This window comes from Myxine glutinosa, chromosome 3 (assembly GCF_964187855.1).
Source record: "Myxine glutinosa chromosome 3, kmMyxGlut1.1, whole genome shotgun sequence".
Taxonomy (NCBI): Eukaryota; Metazoa; Chordata; class Myxini; order Myxiniformes; family Myxinidae; genus Myxine; species Myxine glutinosa.
Window position 1 is genome coordinate 74,258,252 of NC_136263.1, and position 20,059 is coordinate 74,278,310.

Sequence of the window (20,059 nt, forward strand, 5' to 3'; positions counted from 1 at the left end):
TGTCAATCGGACCAACGGTTGAAGAGAAAATCATATTTATTCTGTGCAGACAAACAAACAAAGACTCAAATGCAATACCCTCTCCTCTGGCAAGGGTAATTAAGAGTGGTTGGCAGAGACAGATGGATCAATTCTTGCATGTTGTAGTCATGGGTGAAAGACCATAACAGCTATGATGAGGGAAGGAAAGAGTTTCACAAGGTGATGTTTGGAGCTCAACATTAACGCTCTCGCCCCAGAATGCAATAGCTGTAATTGAATGCCCAACCAAGAAATCTATGACAAACTTTAATCTTAATCCTGACAAATCTCACACTCTTACGATGTCTCTCCGAAAAGACCGACTGGACAACCCTCCCATCCACTTTCTGAACAATCCTCTCCAAGAAGTTCTGTCACTTAAGCTTTTGGGTCTCACTATCTGCCATGATCTTTCCTGGGAAAACCAGATTTCAAATCTGGCCTCCAAAGCCAGTCGCCGACTGGGCATCCTCCGTCGTGCGAAATCCTTCCTTGGCACACCTGAGCTCCTCACCACATACAAGGCTTTCATCCGTAGCTCAATGGAATACTGCTCTCCCCTCTGGGCTGGTGCTCCTGCCTCACACCTAGCTCGTCTTCACGCTGTTGAAACCAAAGCGTTGAGAATCATTGGAATCTCCCACGATGAAGCTAACTCCGAGGGCCTTTCACTCACTCACCGCAGGCAGGTTGGTGGTCTTTCCGTCTTCTACCGACTCCTCTCCGGCCTTGCCCCCCCCCCCCCCCAGCTCTCTCTGGGCTCTGTCCACCAAATATTCCTACAGGTCACACAAGATCTGCCTGCAACCCTCTTATGGTTAAACTGCCAAAATCTAGGCTCTCTGCTCACCTTCACTCCATTCCTCTTTTCTCTTTTCTCCCGCCTCTGGAACAAACTCCCTCACTCTTCAATCCCACTCCTCCCTCCAGGTCTTTAAAACAGTTGTTCACCACCATCTCTTATCTTCCCCCATCCAAAACCTTGGTCTTTTCTACCCCGGCTAATTTCACCCCAAATCCACTTTTTTGAAATACCAACTTCTTTCCTGGAAGTCCTTGGTGTCCTTGTGTTTTATACTTCTCCCACCCCCCCCCCCCCTTTCCACGCCTCCTCCCCCACATCTCCCGATGTCCCTGCTCTCAAATGTTGTGTTTGTGTGCTTCCCCTTCTCTCCCCATCTTGTCTACCACTCCCTTTTTATATATTTTGTTTGTTCGATTTGTTTGTGTGATAAATGTTAGCTCTTTCACGAGCCTCGATTCTGTATACAAAAAAAATAAAAAAAATAAACCCCAACATCCTCTTACACGCTGTACATTCTTAGAAAGCAAACATGCCATTATTTACCCGTTTCATGGTCGAGTTGTCACTACATGTCCAACCAACTGACCATCTCCAGTACAATCAATCTTAAAATCTGGCTAACAGTAATACCTATGTTTATGTACCAACAATTAATCAAAAATATTGATGGCATTTGAATACAAGGCATGATAAATAACCATTTCTGCATATTTTGCTTCATTCCTTCAAATGGAAAACCATGACAAGTCTTTTTCACGATTATCTATATGTATATATATATAAAACAGTGTGTGTGTGTGTGTGTGTGTGTGTGTGTGTGTGTTACCGATAGACTCCTAAACGGAGAGGCTTACGTGCTTGATATTTGGCATAGACATGGCCATTGAGCCTGGGACGAACATGGCCGAACTCAAAATATTTGACGATCCATATTTTTTATTCATATTTACCTCAGCGCATTTCAGCGCACGAAATCAACGGAATCAGTGCTGGTGGGCGCTGATTCGCTCAGAGCGATCACGTAATGACGCTATGACGCTATGAAAAAAAAAATCGCTATGACGCTATGAAACGCGATGACGCTATGACAAAAAAAATCGCTATGACGCTATGAAAAAAAAAAAAATCGCTCGCTTTGCCAAGGGGCTCGCTCCCCCCCCCCCCTTCCCCTTCCCCCTCCCCCTCCCCCTCCCGGCAATGCCGGGTACTTCTGCTAGTCAGGAATAACAGCAAGTTCATCATTGTTGATATGCAATTAGCATGTCTAGCAACATTGGTGTGATATTGTTATTTAATGTGGCAAGTACCACCTCTCAAGGTGAGACGAGCGAGGGAGGGAGAGAGTATGAAAGACACTTTTGAAGATTCCAACAGAAAAACAAAAATCCTCAATGTAATACGAACCAACGTTGGAAAGTGACCCCTTTAATGACATGTCCTTCAGAAAACACGTGTTTAAAAATACCTCGTAAATATAAATTCCTGCGTTAGAAAACCAAAACTGAAATTAACTTTTTCCTTCATGCATTCAAGCCATTTTATTGACCAAATACAAGTTTGACACATTTTTAGTGACTCGAAAGAAATGACAAAATTGGCAGAAAGCCAAAAAGTGGACATGCACATTTATCATTGCGCTAAGCATCATGTGACCTGGTCTGCATCCAGCAATCAGTAGACTTCAATGGCAATTACAATCAAGCCCCTCATACCACCACCCCCATATATATATATATATATATATATATATATATATATATATATATATATATATATACACACAAATAAATAAATGAAAACACTCAGAGCAACACTTGGCAAAAGAGAACAAAGTAGAATGGCACTAAGTAGAGCATCCTTTTGACCTGAAAAAAAAAAATTGGTTGAATTCAGTGACATGATATGCAAATCGTCTTCAAATTTTAAGTTAATTGTATGAAAATTGCCAATTTTAGACATGTAGCCTATATTGACCTTTTGGCGTATGTTGATCTCAAAAATAGTTGGTTTCAGTAAGCCGATATGCAAATTTCAAGTCAATCGGATGAAAATTGAGGATTTTAGAAATACCAGAAAAGTGGTCGACCTTCTGACCTCAAAAAATAATAGGATTCTGTTGGACCACCAACTTTACCATTTGGTGAAGTTTAAAAGTGACCTGTAGCCAAGTACAAGTGAGCGGACACACAAACCTGAGTGAACATATTTCGCATACATTTTTTTTTTTTGCCAAGACACACAGAGACACACACACACACAGAGAGAGAGACACACACACACACACACACACACACACACACACACAGAGAGAGACACACACACACACAGAGAGAGAGAGACACACACACACACACAGAGAGAGAGAGACACACACACACACACAGAGAGAGAGAGACACACACACACACACAGAGAGAGACACACACACACACACACACAGAGACACACACACAGAGACACACACACAGAGACACACACACAGAGACACACACACAGAGACACACACACAGAGACACACAGACACACACACACACACACACACACACACACACACACACACACACACACACACACACACACACACACACACACACACACACACACACACACACACACACACACCACAGTTTCGCTATTCGCGGAATCTACGCATTCGCGGTTGACAAAATGCGACACGTTTCTCTATTCGTGGAAAAATGCCCCGCGATTTCGGTTATTTTTGTTTTCGCAGCCGTGTTCCGTAAAATCGGGGGTTTTTGCCCCATATTCGTGGCCGTTTCACGAATTCGCGGTTTTGCAAGGGCACAAAAAAAAATGAGCCGCTAGCTTGACACATTTATAAAACCCATCCTTTGCCAGCAATGCAAAAAGCAGCGGGACATACGCAAAAAAAAATATAAAAAAATAAACATACGAGCCGCCAGCATGACCTGCTGTGTGATATGCATTTTCATGGCTTTTGTGGCCGTGAATTTTAGCTGGACTATAATCGAGAGCTTTGCGGGATATCCCACCAGATGTGGTATTTACACAAAACAAACAAATAAATACAAACTGAATACAAACTATTTACACAAACTCCACGAATAATAATAAATAAACATACGAGCCGCCAGCATGACCTGCTGTGTGATATGCATTTTCATGGCTTTTGCGGCCGTGAATTTTAGCTTGACTATAATCGAGAGCTTTGCGGGATACCCCACCAGATGTGGTGTTTACACAAAACATAGCTTCATCAAATCTATTACAGTTTGCAATTTACGGTAAAGCGTCATCAGATATCTTACATAATGCAAACGCTTCGTGGGATGTTCCATCAGCTACGAAAACATGTCATCCTCCACGAATTCTTTAATGCAAATGCTTCATTGAATCTGTTATTGAAATTAGCAGATGCGCTCGATACCCACAATGCTCTCAATCCTTCATATACAAACTGTGTCCTTGATAATTGTTCTGCCCCGTTGCTTTGACATGTGTTTTTGACTTGCTCTGCTCATCGTTGAGAACTTTCATCTCGAAGATGAAGGCGACAGCATCCGGATTCAAGGTTGCCAAGGACCAGGTATCTCTTTTCCTCTATGCAAACGCAAAAGGGGACCGCATGCGGAAACCCATGATGTCGTACCATTCCCTGAACCCACGTGCTCTCAAGAGCAAGAACATGCAAACTCTGCCCATCTTTGAGGGCCAACAGGAAAGCCTGGGTAATGGCAGCAACCTTCCTGGACTGGTTCCATCATTGTTTCGTGAAGTTCGTCCCTCAGGTGGAGATACACATGGTGGGAATAAAACCTAGTCTTCAAGGTTCTCTTGCTCCTGCACAACGCTCCTGGACACCCCGCAAACCTGGATGTGGCTCACTCGAATGTTAAGGTGATCTTCCTGCCAACCAACACCACCTCCCTCATCCAGCAACTTGACCAAGGTGTGATTGCAAAGTTTAAAACGTATTACACCCGTCGCACCTTTTGGATGTGATGAAGTCCGACCCAGGGCTCACCGTCAGGCAGTGTTGGAAGGATTTCAACATAGCCCACGGCATCGGCACAATCAAGGAGTTGCTGGATGAGGTGAGAGCCTCCACCATCAACACGTGCTGGCACAACCTGTGGCCACAGGCAGTCAGAAATTTTACTGGCTCTCGATAACACTGAGGAGAGGCATGTGATTGTCAGGTTGGCACGGCAGTTGGGAGGAGAAGGATTTGATGACATGCAGCCTGAGGAGTTGGAGGATCTCATTGCCTCACATGGCGACAACCTCACCGATGAGGAGTTGGAGGCCATTATTACGTTTCCAAGGAGGAGGCACGCAGTGATGAGGAAGAGGTGCAGAGGTCTAACCTCAGTCCAGTTCCTGGGCAAGTTGCAGCATGGCATGTGGGTGCTTGTCGCCAAGTTGGAAGATGCTGACCCAGTCATGGAGCGGTACCTCAATTTCAAGAGAGCTTGGATGATTTGCTTCTCCCCTACAAAGACTGCATCAAAACCTGCGGATTCTGCCAGGCAGCTCTCCATTACCCATTTCTTCAGCCCTTCTACCTCCACTAAAACACCACCAGCACCCTCCTCTCCTACCACCATCTGTGTCCTCAACAGCATCCTCACCAACACCATCAACTGTTCCCTCTGCCGCTCCCTCAGTAAAAAAAACAACCAAAAAAACCACCTTTAGAGGCCATTTTTCCCCGCAAGTGGGGGTTGGCCTTTTTCGGGAACTGTGGTTGTTGTTGTTTTTCGGTCCCCTTTTTGAAGCAATGTTTTACGGCCGGATGCCCTTCCTGACGCCAACCCTTTTTGTCACCTTTAACGACAAGCAGGGAATTACCAGTGAACTGGTACTCAATTTGCCGACCTCGGAAGGATGACAGGCTGAGTCAACCCCCTTGGCGTTAATTCAGCGATTGACCGGGATTCGAACCCAGGATCCTAGGATCCTAAGCCGGCACCCTAGCCGCTAGCCCAACACCAGGGACTACTAGGATCCTAGGATCCCTCAGTGCACGACTATAATTTGGGTCATCCTCAGAGTTTGAGATAATTCATGCATAATCACCACCATCATTTGAAAGTTGCGTGTGTTTGTAAAATAAAGATTTTAAACGGTACATGATGGTGTTGGGGGGAGGGGGGGGGGCGGTAAACCTTCATGGTATGGTAAAGCTGGTGAAGCACTTTTAATAAATTAAGCGCATTCCTTCAATAAATTGGAAACGATGCCTGGTGTTGTCGTTTTTTTGTTGTAAGCATTTTTTTTTGAAACTAATGTGCATTTGCAGTCGAAAACATTTTAAACTTTAATTTTCCTCTACGAATTGGGAACCGCCAGGAACCTATAACGTATCCCTCTTTTCCCCATTGAAACAATGCTGCGGTATACATTCACGGGATTTTCATCGACCTTCGCAGGTTTTGTCTCGCCATTTCCAGGACTTTCATCGACCTTAGCAGGATTATCTTCGACATTCTCGGGATTTGCGTCACCATTCGCTCCTCTATTCGCGACTCAGGAACTTATCCCTTTTTCCATTGAAACAATGCCCCGCGAATAGTGGGGTCCGAGATATGTATGTATGTATGTATGTATGTATGTACGTATGTATGTACGTATGCAGTAGCAAAACATTGACAGGGTTTCCAAGAACACCAAGATAGGGCAAGCGCTAGTACTTCAACTTCATTTGAATAAGTAATATGCAAGCAGTACACATTAGATCAGTCATTGACTCGGCCAGCTCATACTGGGCTCCCAACCTATCAACACATCTCAACACCCTACAGACCATAGGAAACAAAGCCCTTCGCATCATCACTGGTTGCACATCAAAAACACCAAGGTCAAGCATGGAGTGGCAAAAAAAAAAAAAAATTTTTTTTTTAAAAAAAATCAAAGACCACTTACACATTGCACGTAGTTCCAACCATAATCACCCGTGCCACTCCATGGCAAACTACCCACAGAACCCTAGATACATGAAAACTACGCCACAAAGATATCCTTCAAAACATCCCACCGATCAACATCTACAAAAACATCCATACTAGAGCTGGGCAATATTGATATTTTTGCTAGTCGATTATCGTCCATCCAAATATCAACAATCTAGCGATATTGACATTGTGCCATCACTTGCGCCAACATAGCACGACCTTGCAGAGGTTCCACCATGGACCCAATCACTGTTGTGATAGCTGCCACTTGGGGATACACACTATCAATGTTTATATAACCCTAATGATGACCTACTTGTGGAATAGTTTGAAAATGTAACTGTTTATCACCATGTAATCTGTCCTCAAATTGATGTAAGCACTTCTGTGCACTCATTGAAAACGATGTTTCTGGGTTATTTTTTTTTGTATACAGAATCGAGGCTCGTGAAAGAGCTAACATTTATCACACAAACAAATCAAACAGACAAACAAACAAAGTATATAAAAAGGGGAGCAGTAGACAAGATGGGGAGAGAAGGGGAAGCACATAAACAACATTTGAGAGCAGGGACATCAGGAGATGTGTGGGAGGGAGATGGCTTGGGGGGAGGCGGCGTGGGAAGGGGGGTGGGGGGGGGGTGGGAGAAGTATAAACACAAGGACACCAAGGACTTCCAGGAAAGAAGTTGGTATTTCAAAAAAGTGGATTTGGGGTGAAATTAGTGGGGGTAGAAAAGATCAAGGTTTTGGATGGGGGAAGATAAGAGATGGTGGTGAACATAAAGACCTGGAGGGAGGAGTGGGATTGAAGAGTGAGGGAGTTTGTTCCAGAGGCGGGAGAAAAGAGGAATGAAGGAGTGAAGGTGAGCAGAGAGTCTTGATTTTGGCAGTTTCACCATAAGAGGGTTGCAGGCAGATCTTGTGCGACCTGTAGGAATATTTGGGGGACAGAGCCCAGAGAGAGTTGGAGGAGCAAGGCCGGAGAGGAGTCGGTGGAAGACAGAAAGACCACCAACCTGCCTGCAGTAAGTGAAAGGCCCTCGGAGGTAGCTTCATCGCGGGAGATTCCAATGATTCTGATCGCTTTGGTTTCAACAGCGTGAAGATGAGCTAGGTGTGAGGCAGGAGCACCAGCCCAGAGGGGAGAGCAGTATTCCATTGAGCTGTGGATGAAACCCTTGTATGTGGTGAGGAGCTCAGGTGTGCCAAGGAAGGACTTCGCACGACGGAGGATGCCCAGTCAGCGACTGGCTTTGGAGGCCAGATTTGAAATGTGGTTTTCCCAGGAAAGATCATGGGAGATAGTGAGACCGAAAAGCTTGAGTGACAACTTCTTGGAACATTGTCATACAAACATTAATGGCAATTTTTGAACATCAATTGCACCTTTGCAGATTGGCGAAGCTGCTGTGGCCCGACATAGGACTTCATCTGAAATGTATAATTAAAGTTCCTGGATTTCGATGTGCGTCCCTCTGTCTGTCATGCTATTTTTCGCTGGGCGGCATCAGGACGTTACGTCTGGGATTTCATTACGTCTACTGCTCGGGCAAGTCTCTACAGACGTTAGTCATCCCGACGTAAAACACTCACCCCATCCCGTGCTTATTTGTTTAAAGTTTTTTTTTCTTCTTTGTTTACGATGGGCACATATGGCAATGAAATACACATCGACCGTGATTGTGAGAAGGAAGGTGGAGGATGAGTGTTTGACTGGTTTTGTCACTGCGAAGGCAGAAGGTTTGTGAGCTGCCTTGAGGGCAGTGCTTTACCATCTTGATAAAAGCTCTCTTGCAGGGGTCCGAGTTCAGATGTGGTGATTGCACCAATGCAAATAGTCCCCCTAGGATCCACAACAGAAGACCCTGATGAGGCAGGAAAAATGGTAACTGAGATGGGAGGAGGTTTTCTCAACATTTGCATGAAAGGTGAGAGAATGATGTTGCGCAAAACTTGTTTGTTTGTTTTTACTGGGACTATTGTGTGAAGACAAAATAAGCCCATGTTGATATTCTTACGAAATCGATGAAAATAAATCTCGATCTTTAGTTTAGGATACTGCAAATCAGTTTTTCCATTATTGAATGTGCTGATATAACAGTTTGAAAAATGCATCTCGTTGACAATAGTTTTTCAATATCGTATCAAACCGATCGAGATATCGCCCAGCCCTAATCTATCGTCATCACTACAAATGCAAACAACCTGGGCCTAAACAGCACCTCGAGCACTCACCCCCCACCAATCATGACATAAATTACTCACCAGGTCTGATAGTGTACACCATTCATGCTTCCACCATGGACCCAACCCTGCAGCTTTTGTAGTACAAATCCAAGACTCAACACCACCGACAACACCTGAAACATCTACCAAGCCACCCCACACACAAAACATTATGGAAGACTCTGCAGCCCTGACTCAAGGCAAGAACATCTTAAATGTGAGGGACCTCTGGGTCACTCACAGGAGATCGATCAGCTATCTCTGTTCGAGCAGAACTGACCGGGGCTAATCAACAACAACAACATTTTAAGCATTAGATCTACTGTACAGAGGGGCCACAAAGTCCCTATGCACAAGTGTCCTCTGTTACTCATTTGTTTTCCAGGTATGGCTTCAGCATGACAGACACCAGTGAGTACACGATAGAAGAGGGACTGATTACTTGTGTTTGGGTTCATGACCGCACGCGAGAGGAGCAAGTTTTGAAGGCATAAGGACAATATTTTTGCAGAGGTTCGATAAGCCAGCTCCTACACGCGACAGGATGAGGGCATGGGAGAGGAAGGCTTTTTCAACAGGGAGTGTCCTTGATTTAAAGCGTTCTGGTCATCCAGCATCACATCCACGTCATGTGGACATTATATTGAAGCGCCCTGCTCGAGATCACCACTGAAATCTCGAAAAAGATCTAAGTTAGGCAATTCCACACTCAACAGTCCAAAAAAGAATGAAAAAGGATATGGGATTGAAGCCATTTAAGCCTGGATGTGTTAATGAGCTTTCTGATAGAGACTTGGCCACTCATGAGGTTGCTTGCCAGGACCTTCTGCAGTGATTTCCCACCATTAAATCAAGATGAAGCATTTTTATTTTTTTTCAGATGAGTACTATTTACCTCAGCAATCGATCCAGGAATGTTTATTTTTGGTGCAAAGAAAATCCTCATTTTTATGAGGAAATTGAACAGCTTCCTCCTCATGTCATGATGTTGGCAGCAATTTCAGAAGATCATTTGATAGGGCCATATTTTTTTTTTTCGATACAAGTGTCAATCCCACTGCTTATTTGAACATGCTTCAGGCGTTATTTGTTCCACAACTGCATGAGAGAGGTCTCATGTACAGGGGCATTACACTCCTTAGTCATGTGCTATGAAGATGCTGGAGAGGGTTCTGGATGGGAGGATAAGGAAGAGTGTGGAGGCGGAAATCAGAGAAGAGCAGCAGGGGTTCAGAAAGGGTAGGGGAATGACATGGGATGTTCACACCAAGACAGCTGGTGGAGAAGATGTTGGAGGAGATGTTGGAGATGAAGTCCTTGGGATTTGTGGATCTGGAGAAGGCCTAAGAAACCATCCCGAGAGATTATGGTGACATCAAGATGGATTGAAGTGCCGGAGGCAGAAGTTAGGTTGGTGGAAGGGACGCACAAGGGAAAGGGAAGCATTTTGGTTGGTCCTGGGATGTTGGAGGAGTTCAGTGTGAACATCGGTTTGAGGCAGGGAAGCGCTCTCAGCCCACTCCCATTTATCATGGTGATGGAGCTGGTAAGCAGGAAGGTAAACATGAAAGATATTATGGGGAAGACATTTTATGTAGATCAGGCTGTTGTGGTTGAGGGTGGGCGGGAGATGCAGGAAGTACTGGGGGAGTGGAAGGAGGCATTTGAGAAACATGGGCTGAAAATGAATATGAAGACTGAAGTGATGTGGGTTGGGCAGCAGAGAAAAGAAATGAATATCAGGTTAGAGGGGAAGGAAATCAGACAAGGAAATAGGTTTGAGTATCTGGATGGAACAATGACTGGGGATGGTAAGTCAGAGGCAGAGGTGTGGAGGAGGATTCAGGTGGGTGAAATGCATGGAAGAGGGTGGAAGGTGTAATGGCAGACAAATATTTCAAATAGACTGAAAGGGAAGGTTCTGACGGCGTGTGCAACAACAGCATACCTTTATGGTCTGGAGACTGTGGCAATGACAGCAACAGAGGCTGCAGGTTTGTGAGAACTGGGTCAAGAGGATTGCGGGAGTGAAGAGGGTGGACAGAGGGAGAATGGATGAAATGAGGATGGAGATTCGTGTGCAGACGAGCTTGGCAGGGAGATTGGTGAAATGCCGGCTGAGATGGGCTGGACATTTGGTGCGGATGGGGAAGACAGAATGGCAAAGAGAGCAGATAGGTTGAGGGAACAAGGTAGGGGGGAAAAGAGGTAGACCACAGTTGAGATGGGAGGATTGTGTAAATAGTTGGTGATTTGGTAAACAAGTTGAGGTTGGTAAACAAGGTGAGGGTGATTGGAGGGTGGAAAGAGTTGGCCAAGGACAAAGGGGAGTGGAGGATTATCGTCGTCAGGGCAGGGTAGGAGCTTAGTGCAATCGGACCTCTCCCCTTATAAAAGGAAAGAGGAGGAGAACAACAAATGGCCCGCTAAATATTTACAGGTACCTTCTGCTAGCATGTTCCATTTCACCACTTTTGTACATGGAATACAAACAACCAGACAGAGCCAAACAGGTGAAAACATAACCGCCATCCGCTTTCAGTGGCAATAAATAAACCTGACTTGGAAACTGTGCAATACCAAAATGAGAGAACTATATGAACCCATGATTGCATTTACATTACTGAACATACTCATAGCTCGGAGACCAGACTGACCGACTCCCACAACGCATTATATGACTCATTCTCCAGACTAGTCTGCATGAGCATTATCCCAGACTGGTGTCAGCCTCATCCAACACAGTGCCAATAAAATAGTCTCGATCCACCACCAACAAGAGTTAAGACAATAAATAATGGAGGTTATTTTGGAGAACACAAAGACGATAAATGTATGAATCGTAATGAACCAATCGTTTTCGCATTTTGGTTCATAGATTTGCAAGTTCACTGCATTTTCCTGCAGACCACATGCAAGTAGTACATTTGATAAATTATTACTAGTACCTCTACGTTTGGGGATATTTCATCATACGAAGTAGATTTCAAAAATCTGGTCACTTTAAAATTTCACGCTAGCAATGGCTCGTTAAAGTGCGCAGCTAGCAGAACTGAATCGGTGTAAACACACAAAGCACATGCACAAAAGGCCTCATTTAGCATTCACACATCATTTTCAAAGTCTCGTACAAGGAGAACATTAAAGGGTTCAAACATTAGTTGGCTCAATCTTTTTGACAGACACCATGGAGTCTATAATTACACAATGGAGGTGAGACAATAGCTCAAAACCCATTGTGCAATGAAGGCAAACTCAATGATACACAACCTCGCTTGCAAAGCACCAGAATGAAAAGGTTTGTAGATGGAAGCAATTTTTATTGAGAGTTTAACCCTGGAAAGCCAACTCATAAGAAGTGTATGACCTCTAAATTATCCTGCAATCTCTCAAGATTACAAATCAAAAGTGTTGTTTTTCCCCCCTGATAAAATGCAAACTGGTGTCATGCATGACTAATGGACACAATGTATAGTTATCGGGTGATGGAGGAAGGGAAAATAAATAAAAAACCGATGAAAGAAAACAAAAATTGGTTTTGAAACCAATATGGTAAATGCAGGTAAAGCCTGGCGTTGGCTTAGCGGTTAGGGTGCCGGCTTGGGATCCTAGGATCCTGGGTTCGAAACTCGGTCGATCGCTGAATTAACGCCGGGGGGTTGACTCAGCCCGTCATCCTTCAAGGTCGGCAAATTGAGTACCAGCTTGCTGGGATGAATGATCACGGTGTGTACCCCGATTTAGAATAGGCACACTGTATCCCTGCGCATCGTAAGAGCGTGACCAAGGGTTGGCGTCAGGAAGAGCATCCAGCCATAAAAACATTGCCTCAAACAGGGAACCATGATCGTCATGGGGCCCGCAAGGCTAACCCCCACTCTATCGGGGAAAATGGCCTTAAAACGATCATTCATTCATTCATTCATGGTAAATGCACCATTTGAAGGTTGTCCAGATCTTACACTAAAGTTTTTTGATACTACCTTACACTACTGAAGCCAGACAAAAACACCCCCAATAATTGCATAATGCTTTGAGACGAGCACATCCCACCCTCTGAACCACCACAACGGTGGGCAAAACATCCCAACCCTGGGAGTATGCAATACGTGGTAACACCCTTGATTATCATCACAGTAACATGCTAAAGTTCAGATTTACTTATTTGGGGTCATCTCAACTTGCAGACAAATAAAGGAGAGAAGGCAGGAGAAATGTACAGAGCAGGTAAATTGGAAGAAATGAAGCAGCCTTTAAAATGAAATTGACAAATCTGATTTGGGTACATGTTGGCACAGCTGAGGTGGATTAGGCAACGAGATAATCTAAAAAGGAAGCATCCACGGTCAATTTTCAGAAGAGATTGCATGTCAGCCATTGCTCAACTGAATCAAGGCAATCATTATTCAGCCTATTACAGAACAAAACTAGAACGGCACTTGGTAGAACGCATACCTCCACCAGGCTGACCAGTTTGTTTTGTATCCCACTGATAGGCCGGATCTGGATCCAGACCTGAACCAAAAGCTAATCGGCTTGTTCTGGTTACCTAACCAACTCATTCACCAAGTTGTCATAAGTCATCCATAACTTTTAAAATATTATATATATATATATATATATATATATATATATATATATATATATATATATAGTATCTAATTTGGTTCTCCAATCTAATGAGCAAACGTCATGACGTCATCGCCACGCATGTCCACATTGCCTGCCAAGCTCCAGATGAGCCATCTAGCAGTGCGTCATTATGGATGTTAAATTCAGATACTGTTTCATCATTGTTGGGGCTTCATCAGGGCAACGCAGTGAGCCTTCCATACACTTGTGACTGAAAACCTTTCGGTTTTTATAGCAGTCATTATGCAACTTCATACCATCAGTGGGGAACTGTTAATAAGGTGTCCCAAACGATTTTGTACCCAGGATCTCAAATTCATAAGGTATTCACAAAAAAAATGCTCAATGCTGCTAATTTCTTGCAAATGTAGCAAGGGCACATCAATGAAGTACACATGATCAAAGGTTTGTCTTTCGAATAAATAAATCAAACACACCTTCAAGAGTAGCACAAGTTGTTTCGCTCGTTCACGAACATTGATGCCTTGGTCCTTGCCATCACGATCCACAAACTGGAAATCCTTAAGCGTCTGGATTGCAAATATATTTTCTTTGCATTGCTGTGCTATACGTGCTGTGCCAGTCTTGACTAGATATTCAAGCAATGTCAGAGCCTTGTAGACGTGTCTCCAATTTTTACCATGGTCATTGAGGCGCTTCCAGATCATAGTCATGATCTCCACAAATGCAAGTACGTTGTAGGTAAGATCAGAAATCTCTGACATAAGTGATGTAGATGGCCCCCAAGGGTCATTTGATGTCGCTTCTCGAACTTTCACCTCTGCTTCAGAGTATTTGTTGACAATATTTTTAACTTGTCGCCGAATCGTGGCCATCTTTCAGTGTAGAGTTCAGGAGCGTGCGTTGCTGCAAAGGTAAGGGAATAGTACTGGAAGATCAGAAACAAAGGGTCCTCAGCATTGTACAGTTCATACATAAGGCTGGTAATTGGTAAAAAAAAATATTCATTCAGTTTTAAGAAAATGAACTTGAAATGGTACATTGAAATGCACCGAGGCATGAAAAAGGAGAAATAAAGAATCCTTGAGAAAATATATATATATATTCAGAACACAAGTAACTTCATTTGTAAAAATAAACAAACAAAAAGTTTTCCCCACTGTTTGAGAAGATTTTTTGAATGAAATACCAAAATTTGGAAAAGAACTCGAGCGAAACGAAGGGCGGGCCTGGGGGAGGAGAGGGGGAGGGGGAGCGCAAGCGAAATGAAGGGCGGGCCAGGGAAAGGGAGAGCTCAAGCGAAGCGAAACGAAGGGTGGGGGGGGGGGGGGGGGAGCACAAGTGAAACGAAGGGTGGGCCGGGGAGCGCAAGTGAAACGAAGGGTGGGCCCAAAGGGGGGGGGGGCACAAGCAAACGATGGGTGGGCCTGGTGGGGGCACAAGCAAAACGATTGGCAGGCCTGGGGGGGGGGGGGCACAAGCAAAACTATGGGCAGGCCTGTGGAGGGCACAATCAAACGATGGGCGGGCCTGGGGGGCACAAGCAAACGATGGGAGAGGGCCTTGACGGGGGGGGGGGGGGGGGGAGGAGAGACAACCGAAACAAGGGTGGGGGGGGACTTTGGCCTGGTTACTAGAAACTATCCAGGGGATAAATTAATTCACGGATATGTGATTTATCCACAGGATAGGTTTATCCTCCGGGGGCTTCTAGCAGCCGGGCCATGCAGGCGAAACGAAGGGCGGCTATGGCATGGGGGCGGTGACAGGAAGTTCAGGAAAGGGGGGGGGGGGGGGAGAAGGGGTTTACAAGAGGCAGCACACAGACTTGCAGGTCTGAGCAAGAGATAAATGCTAAATTTAATGGTTGAAAAAGATTATGCAAAACTCAGGTCCCATTTTAAGCGGGAACGAGTCCGACAAAAGTGAAGTTGGTGACGTCACGATGCCAAGGAAGGTTCAGATTAAATTTGGTGCTTTTTGACAGTTTCACTTCAATCAATTTACTGAAATGATTAAATCTTCCCTTTACATATTACCGCATTCATAAAGCTCGAAGCTCAAAATGACCTTCGAAGTGAACGATTAAATAAAATAACGGGAAAAAAATAATAATCACAGCACCGGCTGTTAAGGTAAATTTTAAACAACTTCACAAAGCAAAGCACAGTTAACTCGCTATGGATTGTGGAGCAGCGTGCAAAGTCCACTGTACTGTACATATTGCATCAAAAGGTCAAAGGTCAAGCCATCAGCGACTCCTCCCATTCTTCCTCAATGCGCACCTCCACCTGGCTAGGAGTAACGGTCGTGCTCGGATTTGAACACGGTCACATCAACAGACCCTCCATCGGGGATTTCCCATCCGCCGCGCCCTGTTCACCAATCCCGGTGAGTAACGTGATCCAACAAAAGGCAGTGGAAACACGCTGCCGGTCTAGCAAGACCCTCAACGTGCCGTCCGAAGGTGCAGCACTTCAGGCTCTCGTTCACAAAAAAAACCCTCCGCCGTCTCCCACGCAACATCTAGCGGTTCGAGGTTAGCGGGAGAGATACCGATGCACGCAGCGCTACATCCGGACGTTACCTCCGCCGCACGGCGCACGTCGCTCAATGCGGACGCCGCGCTCCTCAGCTCCGGAAGATGGCGGGATTCCCCACAGCCGGCCTTCGTCGGCGGTGACGAATCGTAAATCCGTGAGGTGGAGGCCGACGCGGCGCAGGTCTCGATGTGCGCAAACGCTTGGTCGGAAGATCTCAGGATGCCACGGATCTCCCTCCCACCAAAACCGATCCACAGATTTTTCAGCAACAGTATCTCCGCCTCTAAACCCCTTCCTCTTCTTCTTCTTCACTATATAATTATTACCGTATTAATTTTCCACCTTCTCACGCTCCTTCCCTTCCCTTTTCACCGTGCACCAGGCACACTCCGCACACGCTGCATATTCATCACCTCGTCCGTGTGTAATTGTTAGTGCGTGCTGCGTTTGCAACGGTGACGTCACTATCTCAGCCCAGGTGCGCTAAATGCGCGTGACTGCCTCGATGCGATGTGGTTCTTGTTATCAAAAGGGTTTAAAGACGATCTATTTGTCACCTGGGAATTTTGCTTCGCATCATACGGAAACACGACAGGAGATTTCGTTATTAAATGACGGTCTTACCTGAGACCGTTGGGAACCATCGATTTATTACATACGCAATGGGTTGAAGAAAGGGAGAGGGGTGAGGTTGAAAGGTTGAATTAAGAAAATTACAATTCAGGGAAGGTAGGATTATATAGGAGAGACAGGGAGGTAATGGAAGGTGGGAGGAGTGCGGTGAGGATGTAAACAAGGTCGTTAGAGAGTACATGGATACGCGAGGACACATGTAATTAATTATAACGTTCACAGAGGAGTAGGCCATTAATCGGCTCATCATGTCTGTTCTTTTATCAACAAACTGATTTAGTCACTTCATTCAGCCCGGAGGGAGCAGGCAGTATGTGTGTGTGTGTGTGTGTGTGTGTGTGTGTGTGTGTGTGTGTGTGTGTGTGTGTGTGTGTGTGTGTGTGTGTGTGTGTGTGTGTGTGGGTGTATGTGTATGTGTGTGGGTGTATGTGTGTGGGTGTGGGTGTATGTGTGTGGGTGTATGTGTGTGGGTGTATGTGTGTGGGTGTATGTGTGTGGGTGTATGTATGTATATATATTTGTTTGTGTGTGAGTGTGTTCAACTTTTTCAGTTTTGTGCCGAGGGCTCTGTGGAAGGTGGTGGCGGAGGTCGTCACCGAGCCTCGGACAGCTTCCAACTGTAGTTCGTTTGTGGTAATGTTCCCAGGGATGTGGCTTTTAAGTTTTAAAATCTCTGTAAGGTTCCTCTTCATCATTCCCTTTGCTCCAATAAATCACTGGTACAATTTCGGTGCTCTGCAGATTCCAAGCAATTTTCACTTCATTTTTGAGGGCTTGGTATTTCGTCATTTTCTTGATTCCTGCGAGCTCGACCGGCTGTCTCCGTGTTACGGGCTTGTTCAGGAGAACTGTCCAGGGCTGTACGACAACAACAACAACAACAACAACAACAACCTATTGAAACTGTATTCCTTCTATTTCCTTCGACAACAACAACAACCTATTGAAACTGTATTCCTTCTATTTCCTTCAACAAAGGGTTAAGGCCTGAACCATCAGCTTTGCCTTGCTTTCCTTGGCGGTTAGCATACCTCTATCAACATCCTATCGATTTCATCCATATACCCTATTAGCTTTATTTATAGCTGCCTGGCACTGTCCTGTAACCCCCATTCGCTCTTATACCATATCTGTTACCATAACCAGATCCTACTCCTGTGTCACACGCTTCAAGATTGCCCCTAATTACCTCTGCCACCTCAGGTGGATGGAGGTTATGTTTTCACCCATGTCTGTCCGTTTGTGAACAAAATATCTCAAAAAGTTGTCGACGGATTTGGACGAAATTTGGCAGATATGTAGCGTATGTGATAAGGATGAAATGATTAGATTTTGGTGAAGATCCGGATCCGGCTACTAGAATTTTAAAAGCGATTCTTCACCATTGGGAGATATGGCCAAAAACGATACATAGCAGGATATCTCAAAATGTTGTCGACGGATTTGGACGAAATTTGGCAGATATGTAGCATATGTGATGAGGATGAAATGGTTAGATTTTGGTGAAGATCCGGATCCGGCTACTAGAATTTTAAAAGTGATTCTTCACCATTGGGAGATATGGCAAAAACGAAGCATAGCAGGATATCTCAAAAAGTTATGGATGGATTTGGACGAAACATGTTGGACATGTTGTGTGTGTGTGACAAGGAAGAATTCCTTCAATTTTGGTGATCCGGATCCGGATCCGGATCCAGCTTGTAGAATGTTTTAGGTGATTCTTCACCATTGAGTGATATGGCCAAAAACGAGGGGTAGATCAGGATATGAAAGACTGGACTTATGGTGATTCCTGTGATTGATTTTGATTAAATGTGATTCTGTATTGTGATTTTCTGGTCTACTTTGAGATACAAAACGTAAAGTGTTCACCAGGTGGAGGTATGCTCTCTACTGAGTGCCGTTCTAGTTCCTCATTCAATCTTCATGCAGCAATCACAATCTGTTGTTGAGCGAGAACATTATCAATGTCATCGAAAAACCCACCACCCTCTCTGCTATCCACCTTAGCTACAATATTTGTGTCATCTGCAAATTTGGAAAGCCTCCTCCTAACCACAATGTCCAAAAAAAATGATGTAAAGTATAAATAACAATGATCCCTGAGATATCCCATTACTTACAACCTCTCAACCAGGCATCCTCCCACTTCTTCTTTCGTATGCAGCACAAGGCTGTGGGGGAGCATCATAGGCTAAGGATGCGGATGAGACACTGGTCCAATGCCCTCTATAGGTTAGGATAGCAATTTGGAATTTGTTCGTGGTGCTGGCAACGCTCGCCTACTCTTCGCAAAGAACACCGTGGGATCTTTAATAACATCGAGCAACTAATGCCGGCAGATGGAACGCCCAGATGGCCAGACGCCCAGTTTAATGTCCATCCGAGGGATGGCACACACATTGATGAATCACCTTGCCTGTGAAACACCGAGATGACAGTAAATAGCTGGGCCGAAATTCAAAATTCTCCCACTCACAACCACTCTTGTCTTAGTTCACCATCATAAAGTCATTTTTCAATTCATTTCGCCACTCTGCCAGTACCAGCCATACGCCACGTCCGAAACTTAGCTATCTGCCTTATATGTGGTACCTTGATATACTACATCCACCGCACTTCCCTCATTCACCCAAACAACTGCTTCATAAAACTCCAATAAATCTATTAAACACGGCTTCCCTTTCGTAAATCCATTCTCAATATACCTCATTCGTTAAAATTTATTCAAATGGTTCTTCATCTGGTCCATAAATAACATCTTTCCCACAATTTACATGAAACTAACTCGTCTATTGATCTCCAAGTCCTCTCTGGATCCGTTTTTAAATAACTGTAACACTTGCTTCTCTCCAATCCTCCTGTCATGATTCCAATGAGCTGTTAAAGAGATCCGTTAACATCATGATCATTGGTCTGCCACATCCCTCAATACCTTGGATGCACATCCTCTGCCCCTAGAGCTTTAGGCAATGCATTCAGAAAGTATTCAGACCCCTTCACTTTTTTCACATTTTGTTATGTTGCAGCCTTATGCTGAAATCGTTTAAATTCATTTTTTCCCTCATCAATCTACACTCAATACCCCATAATGACAAAGAGAAAACAGGATTTTAGAAAGTTTTGCAGATTTATTAAAAAGAAAAAACTGAAATATCACATTGACATAAGTATTCATACCCTTTGCTATGACACTTGAAATTTAGCTCAGGTGCCTCCCATTTCTCTTGATCATCTTTGAGATGTTTCCACACCTTGATTGGAGTCCACCTGTGGTAAATTCCATTGATTGGACATGA

The 20,059-nt window shown here is 44.5% G+C and overlaps 1 protein-coding gene and 1 long non-coding RNA gene across 5 annotated transcripts in view; one reads left to right on the forward strand and one right to left on the reverse strand.

The window, feature by feature from the left end:
• Nucleotides 1-16,418, reverse strand: part of LOC137423433 (epsin-2) — a 111,679-nt gene extending 95,261 nt beyond the window's left edge. For 2 of the 4 annotated variants that reach the window (XM_068110604.2, XM_068110601.2), the window contains exons 1-2: nt 16,172-16,418; nt 14,061-14,490 (exon numbers count right to left, since the gene is read on the reverse strand). In XM_068110604.2, coding sequence (XP_067966705.2) covers nt 14,061-14,459 — 399 coding nt within the window. In that variant the 5' untranslated portion in view covers nt 14,460-14,490; nt 16,172-16,418. Of the gene's footprint in view, nt 1-14,060; nt 14,513-15,869; nt 16,000-16,171 lie in introns of those variants that run through there. The other 2 variants (XM_068110602.2, XM_068110603.2) reach the window with 2 other exon arrangements.
• On the forward strand, nt 15,849-18,591 carry LOC137423437 (uncharacterized). Its single transcript, XR_010983705.2, has 2 exons — nt 15,849-15,975; nt 17,502-18,591. It is a non-coding gene; the product is annotated as an uncharacterized LOC137423437 (long non-coding RNA).
• The last annotated feature ends 1,468 nt before the right edge of the window (nt 18,592-20,059 follow it).